The following is a 16,344-nucleotide window of genomic DNA, read 5'->3' on the forward strand; positions in this document are numbered from 1 at the left end:
ATACTTGTTCACTCTATCAATGTCAGTGATGGGCATTAGAAGATCAAATCAAATTCATATATAACTTCTTTCTCTCTGCTTTGTCTACTTAAACTATGGGTTCACAAGTCAAGTTTGAAAAATTGAAGGCGAGCATTAGAAAATGAAACACAATTAATTGGTCAGCTGATATATCGATCGTGGGCGAAAAACTCTTCATTTATTATATACCTGCTGGTTGAGATGGCGCGTACTCGAAACTCGCTTGAAAGCAAATACGATTTTTTTATTGAATGTTTTTTATGAAAATTAAAAAAAAATACAAATAAATTTTACTAAAGGATTTCTTAAAAAAATATTGATTTTTTTTTTTTTTTTTTTTTTTATAAGAACAATATATACTGCATTATAGAGAAAAAAAGTTTGAATATTAAAATATTTTCAGTCGAGACAGTTTTTTCTTAATTGTCGTTTTTTATGCATTTTATTTAAATAATTAAAATAATTTTTTTTTTTATTATTATTATTATTATATTATGTTTCCTTTTTTCAAGTTTTATTATCACATTTCATTTCATTACAGCCTGAAATCATCCATATTAAATAATACTGTTCGAGAACACACACCTATTTATGATAGACGCGAAAATAATTAACTTGAGAGAAAATTATAAAAACATTTATACTTGAATTATTGTTTATAACTGATTAATTTATTGTTAATTAAAGAACAATTAGTTCAAAAATGAAAAAAAAATGAAAAAAAAGCAATGAATGCTACGGTATACGTATACAAAGTATCGACCGACCACTTTTTCTTTTCTTGTTTTTTCTATCAAACGAAACTAACGCGCGCACTTCAACGATGCGTACAGAAATAGCTTCCGATTGTAAAATAACGTGCGCGTAACACTTTCAATTTCGCACAGTAGTTAGTGAATGAATGAATAAATGCATGTTTTTGTTGTTAATGGAAAAAATTAACAACACAGACAAGCACTTATTATTTAATAATTATTTTTAATTTTTAACTAATGGTGGCGGTGGCAGTGTTAGCAGCAACATATTGAAACATTTCATGATGTTGTCAGCGATTAAATACGCTCGCATGCAGCGAGGTTGCTTGCTACCCGCAGCAAAGGAATGAGAGAGAAACGCTTCATCTCATGCGCAATGAGAGCATTTTTATGCGCGAAACTCGGCAACATTGAAAAATGTTACAATTAAAACATTTATAATCGACAGATTTGTCCTGTGCACATGCTGCAGCGTTATGAGAAAACGGCGACGAACACGACAATCATCACATAATCCTTGTGAATTGACGGAAAAACTCTACACCCCCATAGGGGGTGTACACGCATTGATTGACGCACGCAGGCACACGAACCACTCTATAAGAGAATTTGAAAAATGTATACATGTGTCATACATAATGATTTCATTCAATCTCGTTCAAGCTCTTACTGTGAGATGAAGCTGACAAAGTACAGATTACAGATAATATTGTCGTTATACCTACTGTAACAAATCGGCATTTAATTATAGTTTGCTTTTTACACCGTACATCATCCGTGCTTAAGTATGCACATATTAGGTTTGTGCGGGCAGAAGAGCTTCAGATATTCAATCCACGTGCTATTATAGCAATCGACTCGAAATCATTCTCTGAATAGTCCTAAACTTGTTCGCCTGTTACAGATCGTAATTTATGTAATAGTTTGATAAAGTTTGGTACACGGATCAAAATTACTGGCCCAAGGACGAACATCATTAAACATGATTGGGATTTGACGACTTCTTCGCCCGCTTCCCATACAACGTTTTATTTTGAAAAGTCGTTACACGAATCCCTGCACTAATGCGAAGTGGCTTAGGGTATTTAATGAATGGTCCCTGGCTGACTATACTGTGCTTGCTTGGTTTTTGATATTCGTTATAGGAGATATATTTGGTTTTTCACATTTCTTGTTATGAGCAAAAAAAAGCAAATACACTCTTCACAAGCCTAAATATTGCAATCGGATTATCAATCCCTGTTTGTCTGCCTATCTCATAACGATCTCAAAATGGTCTTAGAAAAAGCAAAGAAACCTGCTCTCAAGTATTTTCTTAGCATCCGCCTCATCACATTAGATTCGTGAAACTTGTAACGTCAGCCTTTGTGCCCACTGTATATAAAATAAATAAATAAATAAATAAATAAATAAATAACTAATCAGTTTATCATTTCAAAACTGAAGTTTTAAGTTTGATCTCACAACTTTGGTCTCCACAAAATCTACTTCGCCTACAATTGTGAAGGAGATGAGAAAAACATCTAGGGTTGCAGTTTGGATCCTGTGCAATTACATGAACATCTTGATATTAAACATATACAATATGTAACTTATGATGTCATTGACTTACTAATTGGTGCCATCCACCGTTTACTATTCCCATAAGTTCGAGTAAACCCAACCCGGTTAAAATAATCCGGTTTCTATGTTCGGTTACGAACCGTCATTATCGTTTAATATTACATTTTAACCTCGAAACAGTCGATTGACATCTTCATAATCACTTATAACATCATTTTGAGTCAGAGTCCAAGTTACAAATAGTTGGTAGTTGATAGTCAGGTTACAGAGTTAACCGATACATTTTCATTTATAAGGTTTGTGTTCAAAATTCGCCTCCATATGGCTTTTTACTTGTTTTTCAGAACGGCTAAGCCATGGTGTAATTGCTCTCGTTACCGTTATTTTTTATGCAATTTTTTTGTAAATTTCTTGAACTTCCCTCAAGTTCTATACACGCCTTGGCGAATCATTCTTTCTTTGCCACCAAAAAAAATCAAACTCACTTGATTTACGTATGTAATCATTCCATTGGACCGGTATTATGCTTTATTTTTTTTCCAACAAATATAAGAATAACACAATCAATTCACGTCATACGTCACGTATGGCGGGCCAGTATAGATTAATGCAATACTTTCATTTTCTTTGCAGATTACTTTTCATTCAGACCGCCCGCCAAACAATCCAAAAGTTATCGTAATAAGTATCATCGTGAGGTTCGAGATATATTGACCCCACTACCCAGAAAGGAATCTTAAAAGACCGCATGGGGTATAATAAAAAGCGTTCCTTTTTGAAATTTGAAAAGAAAACTCAATGTATTCAAGACATGGCGACTTTAAACACACTCTGTTCGTTACGGTCAACGGCAATTGCTACGCCGATCCATGGTTCGTGAATTTCTAAGGCCAGAAGTTGAGATCACGTGTGCAGCAGGATTGTACTATGTGCCATACACTTAATGATAGAACCTTCATATTCTCGATCAATAGATCAATAGATCTAGATCAACCTAGGCACCTAGACATTTGTCTGTCTGTCTATTGGCTTCAAATTTGGCAAATCCAAAGCAAGTTATCACAGGTAGCTTGGTATTGTGACAATCTGCCAAACCAATCAAAACGCACGCCTAAAATTTTTTTTGTCTATCACCCATAAACTATAGCAGATGCACAGATAAAATTTTAAACGTCTTTTCCATGGGTGACCCTGCCATGTAACCGTATAAAAATGATGAAAAATTATCGAGGTCCGTCTCGCAGTATAGAGTATCAAAATTTCATTAGTTTATGTCCTGGAATAATTTCGCAGATATAAGAGATTCGACCAAAGGCGACTGTGTTCGTAATGCGTCCTTTACATACTTCGTTCATCAACATTTTCGTATCCTTTGTCTAAAATCGGGCGATCTGTCATAATATCATCTTTCCTTTTGTAATGTGCAATAAAGAAAAATTGTTCCTATAATGCGAACTTTTTTTTTCTAAATTCCTTCTCTCATCTTTCTTCACGCAATACTTTCACCGCAATTTAGAATTTTTCCAATATGAAATGAACCCTGGGACAAAAACAGCTTTTATCTGCTGCCTCTATCTATTGTTTGGTTTTTCCTCGCACATACACATTTACAAGTGCACTATAGTGCTTAACACAGCAGATCTGTACGCTTTCGTTTCGACGATGGTTGATACGTTGTAACAGTTTAGCAAAATTTTTCCCCATGCAAACAATAAGAATAAAAGGGCGACCACGTAAAGGGCTGTTAATGAATAGCGATTCTCCTGTCATTGATAAGAGAAAGACTAAAAGTCTCTAAGATTTTACCACTTCTAGCTTTAAACAAAATGGTGGGACATCTTGTCACTTGATTCGCTCTTGTTTTACATAATCATAATAATGTATGTGTTGCATATATTTCAAATTATATTTTTTATACAACTTGGCAGCACTTTTCAATTATTTGCTCCAAATTAAGAAGAATGAATACGCTCGTAGTCACTTCACCTTTAGGCCAAATTATGGGGGAAGGACTTGAGTTTATAACAATTGTTATAAACGAGCGATAAATAAATTATTCTTTAAAAGTCGTGACAAATTGTCAATAATAGTAAACCTATTATAGTATTTATTAAGGATGCGTAAATGAGGTAAAGCCTGATTTTTCGTCAAAAATTATCAAAAAGAAATTTTGACTCGTGTGATACGCAAATGGTCGTTAACGCGATAAGCTCGAAAATTCAAGAAAAAATTTCTTTCGAGTAATTAATTTTTTTACACATATTCTGATAGAATATAAAATAAAATAAAACTTTTTTAGCAAAAAATTGATACTAGTTTTGCCCTTGTATGCCCCTGTATGAATTGTTTCGAAGCTGATGAGTGTTTTGGGATTATAATAAAAGACTTGACGTTCTACGATCATTTATTTTTGGTCGTTTAGTTCCCTTTTTGTTTACTTCGCGGCAAACCATAACTCGGAGAATACGCTAAATTATGATTTTTGATCACTCGACGGACTCGCTTTGCTTTAGTAAAAAACCCGCAAACAGCGAATAAATTTCTTACATGTGCACTACTCTGGAGAAAGAACAATGGGATTGTATTTTTTTTAATATACAATGCCCGCGCTGTAAAATATTTATTAGGTTATTAAGCTAGTTCCGAGGCATCATAGATCACTATCACTTATAGAAGGCATTTCCTATGACACTTGAACACAACGTGTTACTTTTCATACCAATTCAACTCCTTTTAGAATAATATGAGAAGACACGCGCAGCGAGTCCAAATCATCCTTCAAAATTGTTTGTATTGACCGTTTTGATGTGCCAACAACCTCTACAACGTCTCTTTAACTCAATATAGTTGAGTATCAATAGTTGAGAAGCAAATTGCAAGGCCATTTTGGAATGAGCTTCGTTTACGATTACCTCACGATCCTCATTAAATGATTCGTTGCGCTTAAAAATTGATGATCTTGAAATTCACACATCACCGTAACACTTTTGCAACATTTTTAATTCATTTTATTTTATTTTTATACCCGGCATTGATTGATGGATGGGAGTATGCTCGCTTGGTCATTATGTTTGCAGCACCCGAAAAGAAGGTTCACAGACCCATACAAAGTATATATATTGTTGATCAGCATGAAATTCTGAATTAATTAAGCCATGTCTGTCTGTCTGTCTCTGTGTCTGTGTGATGCGTGTTGCTGACATCCTCGTGATCGCAAAAAATAGTTTTTGCCCATTACTCACATATCTTAAAAGATAGAAGTCTAAAATCCACACTCCATGATTACTTTACGAAACACTCTACGCATTTATGTGTGAAACTTGAAAAAATTCGCCATGCCCACACAAAGTTACAAATGATTCAATTTCAATACGTACTACCAACACTAACTAGAATTATAAAATGTTTCATAAGATGTGAACAGATCCAATTAATGAATGGGAATTATTTTGCATTACCCATCTGCCTGGCCCACGCAGGTGTTTGTATCAAATCAACCTAGATGACGTTGTATTTAATCGTCAGCAAGCAAAATAAAACTAGAATAGTTTTCGCATCAACGAAAACATAATCGTTTAAATCTAGCAAATGACTTTCAGAAGTATTTCAATAGGACCGTGTAACCGTGACTGAGAGACCGAGATCTTCAACGGTCTTTTAAAGAGATTTGATAAATATTTTTCCTGAATTTATGTGAGATTAATGTCTAATATGAAATGACGAGAATTCCATTAAACGATCAGTAGACACCTCGAGCCCGAATAGTGTCCTAATTAAGGAAACATTTTATGAAATCTCCGATGCATATTTCTGAACGTTACATATATAATAATAAATTCAGCATGCTCCTGTCGTGTTCGGTGATGGATAAAAAAACATTATTAAATTGGAATTTTCTGAAATATTTTTACAAGACACGAATTAAAAGCGAATCAATGAAATTAGTGAAGCAGGATCAGCCAACCATTACATTGCGTTCAACTAAAGTTAAATCGAGATCGATTGCAATGATAGTAAATAAACTTGAAGAATAATTGCGGTTTGTTACGAAGTGGCAGGAAGTGTTTAACAATTTTGGTGACCTTTAATTAATTAATACCGGCATCTAATAAGTTTATTGAACTTATTATTAAATTTTTATTAAATGGATTGAATCGATAATCGATTTAGACAAATTCTGGTAAAATATCGGGGAACTTTTTCTATTGTATGTATTCATTGCAAAAAGGCGTGAGAACAGTTTTTGGTGAATTGAAATGGAAAATCTTAAACAAATTAGTTAAGACATTATTTAAATCGTTCCTCAATGTTTTTGCGTTCTTTTTTTTTCTAAATTGTAATTTCATTGCCGCGAAAATATTGCTTTTATAAATACATAAATATATATATATATATATATATATATATAAGTATTATTTATTTTTATATAACAAAGAGTATCATTGTTGGGCGTAGCTGGACATTAAACGTTGTTCATTGTTGTTATTAATTAGCGACAACTTGAACACCAGCTATGTGTCTTTAAATCAAATAAGTCACATTTGCATATTGAGCAAAACGCCGATAAGTAAATAAGTATTAAAACATATATAAAAACTTATGTGTTATGAGGATGCATTATAATAAGCAAATTTTGTCCGGTTTCAAAATATCCTACAATGCGATTAGGTTTAACATCTTGTCAGAAAAACCTTTTATGAGTCCTCCGTTCCATTCAATTTTTAATCATTTTTTTAAACATTTTCCTCATTGCTCAGCGAAATATGCTAACATATACAAAGAGTGACGACATATATCTGGAGTTGCGCACACACTTTGAAGAAGAAGAAGAAATTCATAAATTAGAAGCCATAATCACTGGAGAGAAGGTGACTGCTGTTATTGGCAGGAGCTAAGCCAACAAAGTTTGTTGTTTCGCGTGATAGTTAAGTGCGATTTTTTATCAAACTTTCGGCATTTCTTTCGATAAGTTAGTTCGCATTGGAAGATATTTTCTTGGGGAAATCGCCAGGTCATGCGGAATTTAACACACATTGATCACCGATGCTCTACATGAACTTATCGAAGATCGCATTAATTAACGAATAGTGATCGTCCTAATAACTAAGAGTGCTCGCCTCTGACGCTAAGATAGATAACCGTTTCGGGTTATCAGTGCGTGCACTCTATTATTTTGTTTCGCAACGAGCGATGGTTGTGACGAACGAGTGACGGATAGCGAATTCAGCGCCATGTAAGCAGCGTGATCCCCGCCAAGGGAAAATATGTTTGGTTTTTTATGCGTTAATGCAGTTTTCCAACCGAAACCCGTTACGAGTGGAGCAAACGGCTTCCAGCCTCCTGGATATGCTGCATACATTAATCGCAAAAATAACAAATGGCTAAAGTACCGCAGCTTTCTGGGTGCCTTAGCTTTTTGAATTTAATTTACGTGTAAATTAAATTTTTAATTTTATTTGCTTTAAATTTATAACTATTACTATTTAATTAATAGTTTATTTAAATATAGACTTTTGATAACAATGTTGGTTGACGCAACATTTCCAAATAAAGAAATAACAGCGGCCCGGACTAACAACTAACAAAATGTAATTAAATTCTGCGTCAGATTATTTAAGCAAATAATAATAAGCCGACAGTATGCGTGTCCATTCTACCGCCTGAGTTTTTATTTGTGCTTTCTCATTTATAATTGAAGAAGTAGTTTATGCAGCATTCCACACACCTCTCGCTTCAAATAGTTTTTCCCTAAGAGGCGCACTCTTATAAAATCTCATTATTTCCTTTTCGTTGTCATAGGAATAATTTTCGGCGAAACATTTTCCTACGCTTATCGTCCGCATTTTCTATTCCCCGTCAAAAACAACTTCTAGTATGATGGTTGAAAAGTTACTCGCCTATGTAACTGCTCTAAAGAAAGATTCGAGCATCCCATTACTTTGATCTATTAATCAAAAAAAAAATAAAAAATCTATATAATAAAAGAGAAAAACAAATGAAAACATTATAGTCGGACTAGGCGAACCATTATATTGCCTACACCTAGATTATCAAGCACAATTCTTACTTTTGCCATAGAAAATAAAAAAAGCATACCCTGTTTGGATATCAACTTTCTATTATGTGACTGTATATCAAAAACTAGGACTCTTTGCAAGTAAAGGCTTACTTTCCGTAAGAATGTTTGTGCCCAACAAGTTCAAAAATTGTGGTACGTATCCAAAATTTAGAATAGGCAAATTTTATATCAGACAACTATTATACCTTAAACTTTTCTGTCCGAAAAAGGAAAAAGGTTTCATAAAAGTTCTTATATAGGGTAGAATCCAAAACAAGGCGTGGATGTTACAAATTTAGTACAGTGATTTTTTTTAACCTAAATTACTATGACGGGTTAAGTTTCATCTTAACATATTAAAATTTAAACTTTTCAACCCTACAAAGGATCAATTTCCGTCAAAATGTATGTGTATTGGGTAGAATCCAAAAAATAGGCCAAAACGATTTAAATTTGGTATGGTTAATTTTTTTATCTTTAATTATTATTATGATCTGATTATCATCATGAAGCCGTTATACAGCAGGCACTTCAAAAAATTGCCTCAGCTGGTCCAAAGTTTTCCTACCAATTTAAAATGTCGAAATACTATTACTTAGCCACTTGTTCAATTTTTCGCATTCACTTAATAGGCCAAACTACTATTTTTTACCGATTTTTGCGAAATATTAAATATGACATATTTTAGCCCAAGGATGTCCCTCGCTTTCATTATCAGAATTAATTAGAATTGCTGATTGAAACAAATTGTACACCTATAATTATTCCTGGCCGCGTGTATAAGAGTCAGAAATAACAAAAATAAAAAAAAAAAATAAAAATACATGAATAAATCAAAAGAGTAAAAACATTATAGTCGTGGAGATAAATATCCCATACCTGCAATGCCGACATCTAGTACAACTGCTCACTTATTTTCGTGATAGAATACCAAAAACTATACTTTGCTCCCAGGTAGAGGCATACTTTTCGGGAGAATTGAATAGAATCCAAACAGTAAACTTACATGATGCAGACATGGACTCATTCGTAATCATAAAATTCGTTATTGCGGCAGATTTCTTAGAAATATCTCAAAACTAGCGACCTATAAGTTAAAAAACAAAAAACGTGAACTCACTGAGTTGTATTATAAAAAATTGATAAAGCCTTCTGAGCGTCACACACATTCAAACAAACTTTTTTTTTTTTTTTTTTTTTGAAGCGATAGAGATAAGAGGGGTATTTGGCCATAATTGAAGCACAGGTGTACATTCGTATATTTGTATTTGAGCACAAGATAGAGAGAATATCTACCCATCGTGCATGTTAAAGTAAACGTCCTATGTTGCATATATTTCAAAACATATTGCCAGGCCTTACAAATATCGTTGGAAAACTAAAAAGCATATGTAATGATATATTACGCTTTACATTATTTATGCAAATTTTGGACAAAACGTTGGTTTGATTTTGTGTCTTTTCGAGTTTATTTAAATGCAAGTGGTACAGAATGGCAAGCAAAATATCTTTCTACAGAGAAGATCTTAAGATTTTCATGGATAAAGCAATTCTGCTTTTCAAGTTGATCAGGAATGTAGAGGGGATGGACAAACTAATATGAACGCCTCATATATATATATATATATATATATACACAAGGCGCCAGGTCACTATTTGCTGGTAAAGCAGGTGCAAACTTTTCGCGGAATAAATTCATAGAGTGTCTGAATAGTTGTCAAGTAGGAGTGCTGTTGCTGCATTCTTGTGCCCAAACTGTCGACATTGGCTTCAATGATGTTGGAAATGGGAAACCGCTCCTCCTTTTCTGTGCTAAAACTCCCCATAACGGTTTCATGACGTTGAGATGATCTAGCGATTGTGCTAACGAGGTAAAATTTTTGATGATATATTGATGCTCCGCAAACTAAAACTGAATCTTTTTGGATGTGAGCGCATTATCATCTTGGAATGTAGCGGTGTTTGACAACAATATGCTAATCATAGCAAGAACTTTATCACTGATGATGTTGAGATATTCATTTACGGTAGTCCACAATAATCGAGTGTTAACGAGTGCATCAGGTGAATACCATGCTATAGCCTCTCAAATCATAACAAAACCTCCCCCAAATTTGACTGTAGCAAGCAGGCAATCGGGATCGTAGGCTTGGCTTGCGTTTAATCCAAATATAAACTGGACCATTTGTAGGAGACTAGATTCTACGATTGTGTCACCAATTGTCTGCCAATTTAACGTTGCCTTTCGTTGCAAAGGGACTTCATCGTTCGCCGCAAAAGAAACATGACCTAGAATACTTGGCGCACTTGGCTGGAGTTTTGCAATTTTCATTTCTTATAATTTTTTTTAGTTTTTTTATATCCGCCGCTGAAAGGTCCCCAAAAGCCAGCTTCAAACACCCTATAAAGTATATATTTTTTTTTGATCAGTATTAAGTTATAAATTGATTACGCCATGTCTGCACGTCTCTGTGTTTATGTGATGTGTGTTGTTGACATCTTCCTGATCGCAAAGAAGATTTCAAATTTGGTAGAAACATTCAAAGTTTTTGCACGCAGATCGATATTTAAAACGGGACAAATTGGTCGGAGCACAAGTCCGCATTGAAGCGTAAATTGAATGCAACTCCGTTTTTCTAAGGAAACATTTATGGTTTTTTGATCATTACCCAACCAATTGTAAAACATAGAAGACTGAAATCCACACTCCACCATTACTTAACAAAACACACTACTATTTATGCGATTAAATTAAGCGATTAAATTTTATTTTTTTTCACAATTTTAAAATTTTATGCTTCAGAATCATCAATCATAGTATAAATAAGAGAGAGTGTTTAAAATCAATTTGTACATTCCTCAAATGAAGATATATTAACTGCCTAAAAACGAGTTCATTCTAAAATAAAAACGATGGACACCACGAGCTAGCGGATTACTTTTCTCTTAGTAATACTAGCGATTGGGTATCAAGTAAAAGGGGTTGGAGAGTCGAATGCGAAGAGCGAGATGTGTTAATTCTAAATTAATTACGATGGACATTACGACGCGATAGATTCATTTTTCTTAACAATATCTTTTGGTGAAGTCAAAGGTGCGAGATTTTTTTATGACAATAAATAAAATCATGGAGCAGCAAAGATTTTAATGGTGATGAGTATGCGAGGTTCGGCCCCGGGCCAAATATAACTTTCTTACTTGCCCTAAGAGCGCTCTTAGTTGCCAAGGTTGTCTGTCTACCTTGATCAATATTTTGCAGCAAATTTTACGTGAAGATTTACTTCTTTTAGCGTCACCAGGAAGGCAACTTTACTGAAAGAACGCATCTTCCCGATTTTTGTTCTTCATAGAATGCTGATGGCGGAGACTTTGACAGTTTTCCACACAGTTTTTTTCATTCAAGTCTTTTTCCTGCTTTAAAATCAAATCTGATAATATCTTGATAACTTTGTTTAACCGCTAATGGCAAAAAAAGAACACATCAAATAATGCTATAAAAATATACATTTCCCGGACATTTAGCGATGCAAACGCGATTAATGTACTCGACAAAACAAGCAGAAAAAATTAAAAAAATAAAATTAACGTTTTTTCCTAGGAACAGTCGATGGCGTCAAATTTTTTTTTATTTGCCCGCATTACTAGTGGCAAAAGACATATTAAGCTTGGGCGCACGTGTGCAATTTCCAAAGGTTCTTGTTGTTCTCATGTCAATAATTAATTAAAAAATCGAATTCTTATTACAAATTGAAATGTTAACCACCCTGCAGGCTCGGTAATCTTAAAAGCTACTGCTCATTCCTTTTTAATCCAAGAATTTAATTCTTTAAGATAAATTATATAGAACAATGCAGTGATCTATTTAAAACACGTATTTTTTAGCAAGTTTTAAAGGAAGTATTTGCCAAGAAGGGTTAAAACTTCGTTTCAAAAATGAGAGCGATCCACGTAAAAGCATGCCCACAATGAGCAAAAAACGTAGGCTGATTGAACTAATACTTTGAAGATACACTGAAGGATTCCATCTTCCGATGAGCTAATCGGCACAACCGCAGTTACGAAGGTAAAACATGAAAAAAAAGAACAAGCTTTATTTATTAGTCGGAGGTGGAGTATATCCAACATTTGCCTTAATGCGGACATAACTTTCTTATTCTGTTCGAAGAGTGCTGTAGATAAGTGTGCCCTACTCATGTTGATGCTTTACTTGTTGTCAAATCAAACCCAAAATACTCATTAGCACTTAAATACTCAAAATCACTTTTCTTGAAAAGTCCACCTATAAGTGGACTCCTTGATTCAATTTTCATTTTCTTTCTGTCGACATTGTTAGTGTCATTTTCTGTGAATACCACTCAAATAACTTGAGCAAAATTTTTAAAAGATTTTAACAATAGCTTCTCATGTGTAACCCAAATATCAAAATATCACCAACTCCAATTCCTTTCATTGCAAAGAAATATAAGGGTGAACAACATTCTACGTTTAATACGCGTAACGCTTACCTCAATAACATAGTTAACTGCAGATCATGTGAAAATCTTTCCAATGCAGGAACGCCTTCGACTCTTAAAATGTTAATCTTTTCACGTAATGAACGCGAAACATTATTTTGTCCTTGACGTTCTCGTAAAATTTCAATAATATTAGGTTGACGTAAGAAAGCGATAACCTGCAATTGACAAAACGAAAGAAAGCGATTAACAAGACAACCTATAACCTCTAACTAATATCAAAAAAAAAAAAAAAATTGCCAAATATTTCATTAATTATGGTAGTGCTTTCGCGTAATGCTTTTCAGGCCATCAAATATTTGAGTCTTTCTTTAAATCAATATGTGCAGCATCGATTCCAAGTTGAAATTTTTTCGCTTACAGTTAGTATGTCTGCAGAGTGATAATCTCTGCATATGACTTTCATATATTCTCTTACTTAATTTTAGCTCGCGTAAGTAATAACTTTTTAAGTTATCGTTCTTTGCCATGTTTGTCCATTTTTAAATATGAGCTTTAGCTCTCAACTAAAACCATATATGGCTAGTTTGAAGCTTTATGTTTTTCGTTTTCTAGTCCACGTACACATAACGGACGAACAGACAGATATGGTCGACGGCGCCTAGGAATTTGCGCTGTTTAAGAATATTATGGGATCGCTAATTCGCATTTCTGAGAGTCATGGATTAATATAAAAATCTACCCAGCAACTGCATAATAGGAAATAGATCTAAAAATCTTATCAAATTACTTTTTCATTATAAGCAACGGGGACCTCACTGTAACTGCTGGTACCTCCGCTAGTATTAGCAACGCAATTTTGAAAGCCGTTATAGCCCGGAGTTGTATTATCGTTCTGCATATTCTGGGTATGACGCGATGATGTTGTAGGTCGTGGTGGTGGTAGTGGAGGTAACCCTACTGAGGAAGACATACAATTCCCATCCAAAGTATCATAGTGCTGTTGACGATGTCGTATGATGCGTGGACATTCAATGGGCAGACGCGGATCCATGAATGAAGTTTTCCGATTTTTGTGATCGATGAAAAACTGCTTGCCAGACTGATCGAGCTTTGTCTCCCAACAGGATGGTAAATCGCGATTAAGCTGGGCAAAAGAATTTACCAAGCCCACTAAATCTTTATTATATTGATAACGTTGAAAGCTATAAGGATCACGACGTATACGTATAACCATGTGTTTAAGGGCAGCATTGCGATTATAAATAGCAAGGGCATCTTCGTTGGTATGTAACATAGAATAAAAGTCGGGACGGCAGAGCATCAATACAGCAGGATGTGGGAACAGATTATTAAGGGTTTGCATATTGGCAGCAGCTGCCGCAGCTCCATTGGTGTTGATGACGGCAGTATTATTTGATTGATTATTATTTTGAATGAAAGCGTGCGAGAGTTGTGAAACATGTGAGTAGGCAGTGTGGTGCAAATGATTATCATTACTTGCACCAGTCGCACCAGCAGTGGAAGAACGATTCTCACTGGTAATAGTTCGACGTATTGATTGATAACGCCTGTCCAACTGCTGGCGATGGTGCTGTTCACGTCCACCATGATCGTTTAAGGCAGATGAACCGTTTGAACCAGGACGTAACCAGGATGTTGTGCGTGTTGTATGGTCTATATAGAATACACGACCATGGCTATCCATACGAGCTTCCCAAGCGGGAGGTAAAGGTTCGGCTGCGCCACCAGTGGCGCTTGATTCTGCTTCCACACCAAAAATACCGCTGGTGCGTAATAAACCGCCAGCTGCTTCTCTTTCCGGTATAGAAGGCAATCTTGTACTAGTTATATGAACTACTCCTAAGTCTTCACCGCTAATATCATCATCATCGTTGTTGTCAATTAGTTCAATGGCTGCGTGATTAGTACTTGTTCCAGCGCTAAGTTGTACTATATCAGCTGTTCGTATACGATCCCTATCACAAGTTGCGTTATTCAAAGCTGGTGAAGAAGGTGGCGGTGTTCTGCTACTCACGTAATTATAATCTACCAAATGCCCACTTGTACCACTAGTAGAACCTATATAGCTGTCTTCCAAATTATTATTTAAAGGTGCAGCAGATTGCATACGTGCATGACGTCGCGCATGATGTGTTGGTGTAGGAGGGCAGATAAGATTAGATGGTACTGTTGCAGTCGTCACACCTGCTCCTACACCCCCTACACGCTTTAATAAGCGCTGCTGTGGACGAGGATGTATCACAGGCGTAGCAAGTGGTACTGAGGACACTTGTTGAGCCTCTGGACTCAACTGAAAATCGAGTGGCGAAGCACTACGTGTTGAACAGCCCGACGGTGGACTGCGATGACGTTTTGGTGATAGCATCAAACGACTGGGCGAATGCGGTTGCGATTGTTGCCGCTCCTCATAAGCGGACTTTCCATTAGACAATGTACGTGTCAGTGGCCTATGCTGACGAATAGGAGCTTGCGGAAATTGTTCAGAGGAACTACTATCTTTCACTGGGAATGTGGGAAATTCGTATGAATCCGTAGCGGGCACTTTTTTTGTAGAGATCGTATTAATATAACTATCTGGACCGATTTTTTTTTTGATTAATGGTTTAAATTTCATAGGTGGTGGAGAAGACGTGTTATAGAGTTCATACTGAGGACTTGTAGTCGAAGAGTTACTGGAATTGGCACTATTCAGCAGCAGAAGAGGGGAATTATTGGCACTGTTCGAAATGCTGCCGAAAGTACTTTGCATACTTCCAAATTCATCTAAACTTTCGTCAGTATCCAAAATATCAAATTTAAATACTTCCCCTTGCAGTCGAAAATCTCTGCCTAATGCTCGCGGGGGCCAAGAGCGTTCAAGGGGGCGATGTTGAGGTTGACGCAAATGTTTTTGTCTTCTGTGTATATGAGATAATTCCTTACTGGCAGTGGCACTAGCATGAAGAGCCGCCGCGGCCCCTAATAAACTTTCGACGGCTGCCGCTTCTTCATCAGCTTCTTCGTCAATTGTCAGGCCAGTTGACCCCACTAAATTAGATACCGTGTTTTCAACTTCGTAAACCGTTTCCGCCGGCACCGTTTCAAAACACTCTCTAGCCACCCATAAGTTAAAAGAATCCGTGACCGTAGCCGCTGTTGGAGTAGAGGATGCTGGCGACTTAACACTAGAGCGCTTCTCTTTCTTTTTAGCACCGCTTAATGGTGTAGAGCTGCCGCTCTGCGGCGACAAGGTCCACGATTTACGCCTAGCACCTCCACCCACACTACCGCCGCCATCACTACCAATACTGCCATTGTAAGAATTGGTCGGGGATAAAGTCGTAGACGTGGCCGGGTTTTCACAAGACTTTGTAGTTAACAAAGTTTGTTGCCGTTGCTTTTGACCTTGCTCGTCTTCAAAACTGGCATGACAAGTTTGATTAATGCGATTAAAGTCTTTTAAGTCTACAATTAACAATTTCATTTAATA

General features: G+C 35.7%; 1 protein-coding gene across 1 annotated transcript in view; it reads right to left on the bottom strand.

The window, feature by feature from the left end:
• Nucleotides 1–16,344, bottom strand: part of LOC119643578 (E3 ubiquitin-protein ligase HECW2-like) — a 28,505-nt gene that overhangs the window by 11,047 nt on the left and 1,114 nt on the right. Inside the window, exons 2-3 of the mRNA XM_038043289.1 lie at nucleotides 13,642–16,319; nucleotides 12,903–13,069 (exon numbers count right to left, since the gene is read on the bottom strand). Of these exons, the coding sequence (XP_037899217.1) occupies nucleotides 12,903–13,069; nucleotides 13,642–16,319 (2,845 nt within the window). The remainder of the gene's footprint in view (nucleotides 1–12,902; nucleotides 13,070–13,641; nucleotides 16,320–16,344) is intronic.

This window comes from Glossina fuscipes, unplaced genomic scaffold (assembly GCF_014805625.2).
Source record: "Glossina fuscipes isolate IAEA_lab_2018 unplaced genomic scaffold, Yale_Gfus_2 0, whole genome shotgun sequence".
Classification (NCBI taxonomy): domain Eukaryota; kingdom Metazoa; phylum Arthropoda; class Insecta; order Diptera; family Glossinidae; genus Glossina; species Glossina fuscipes.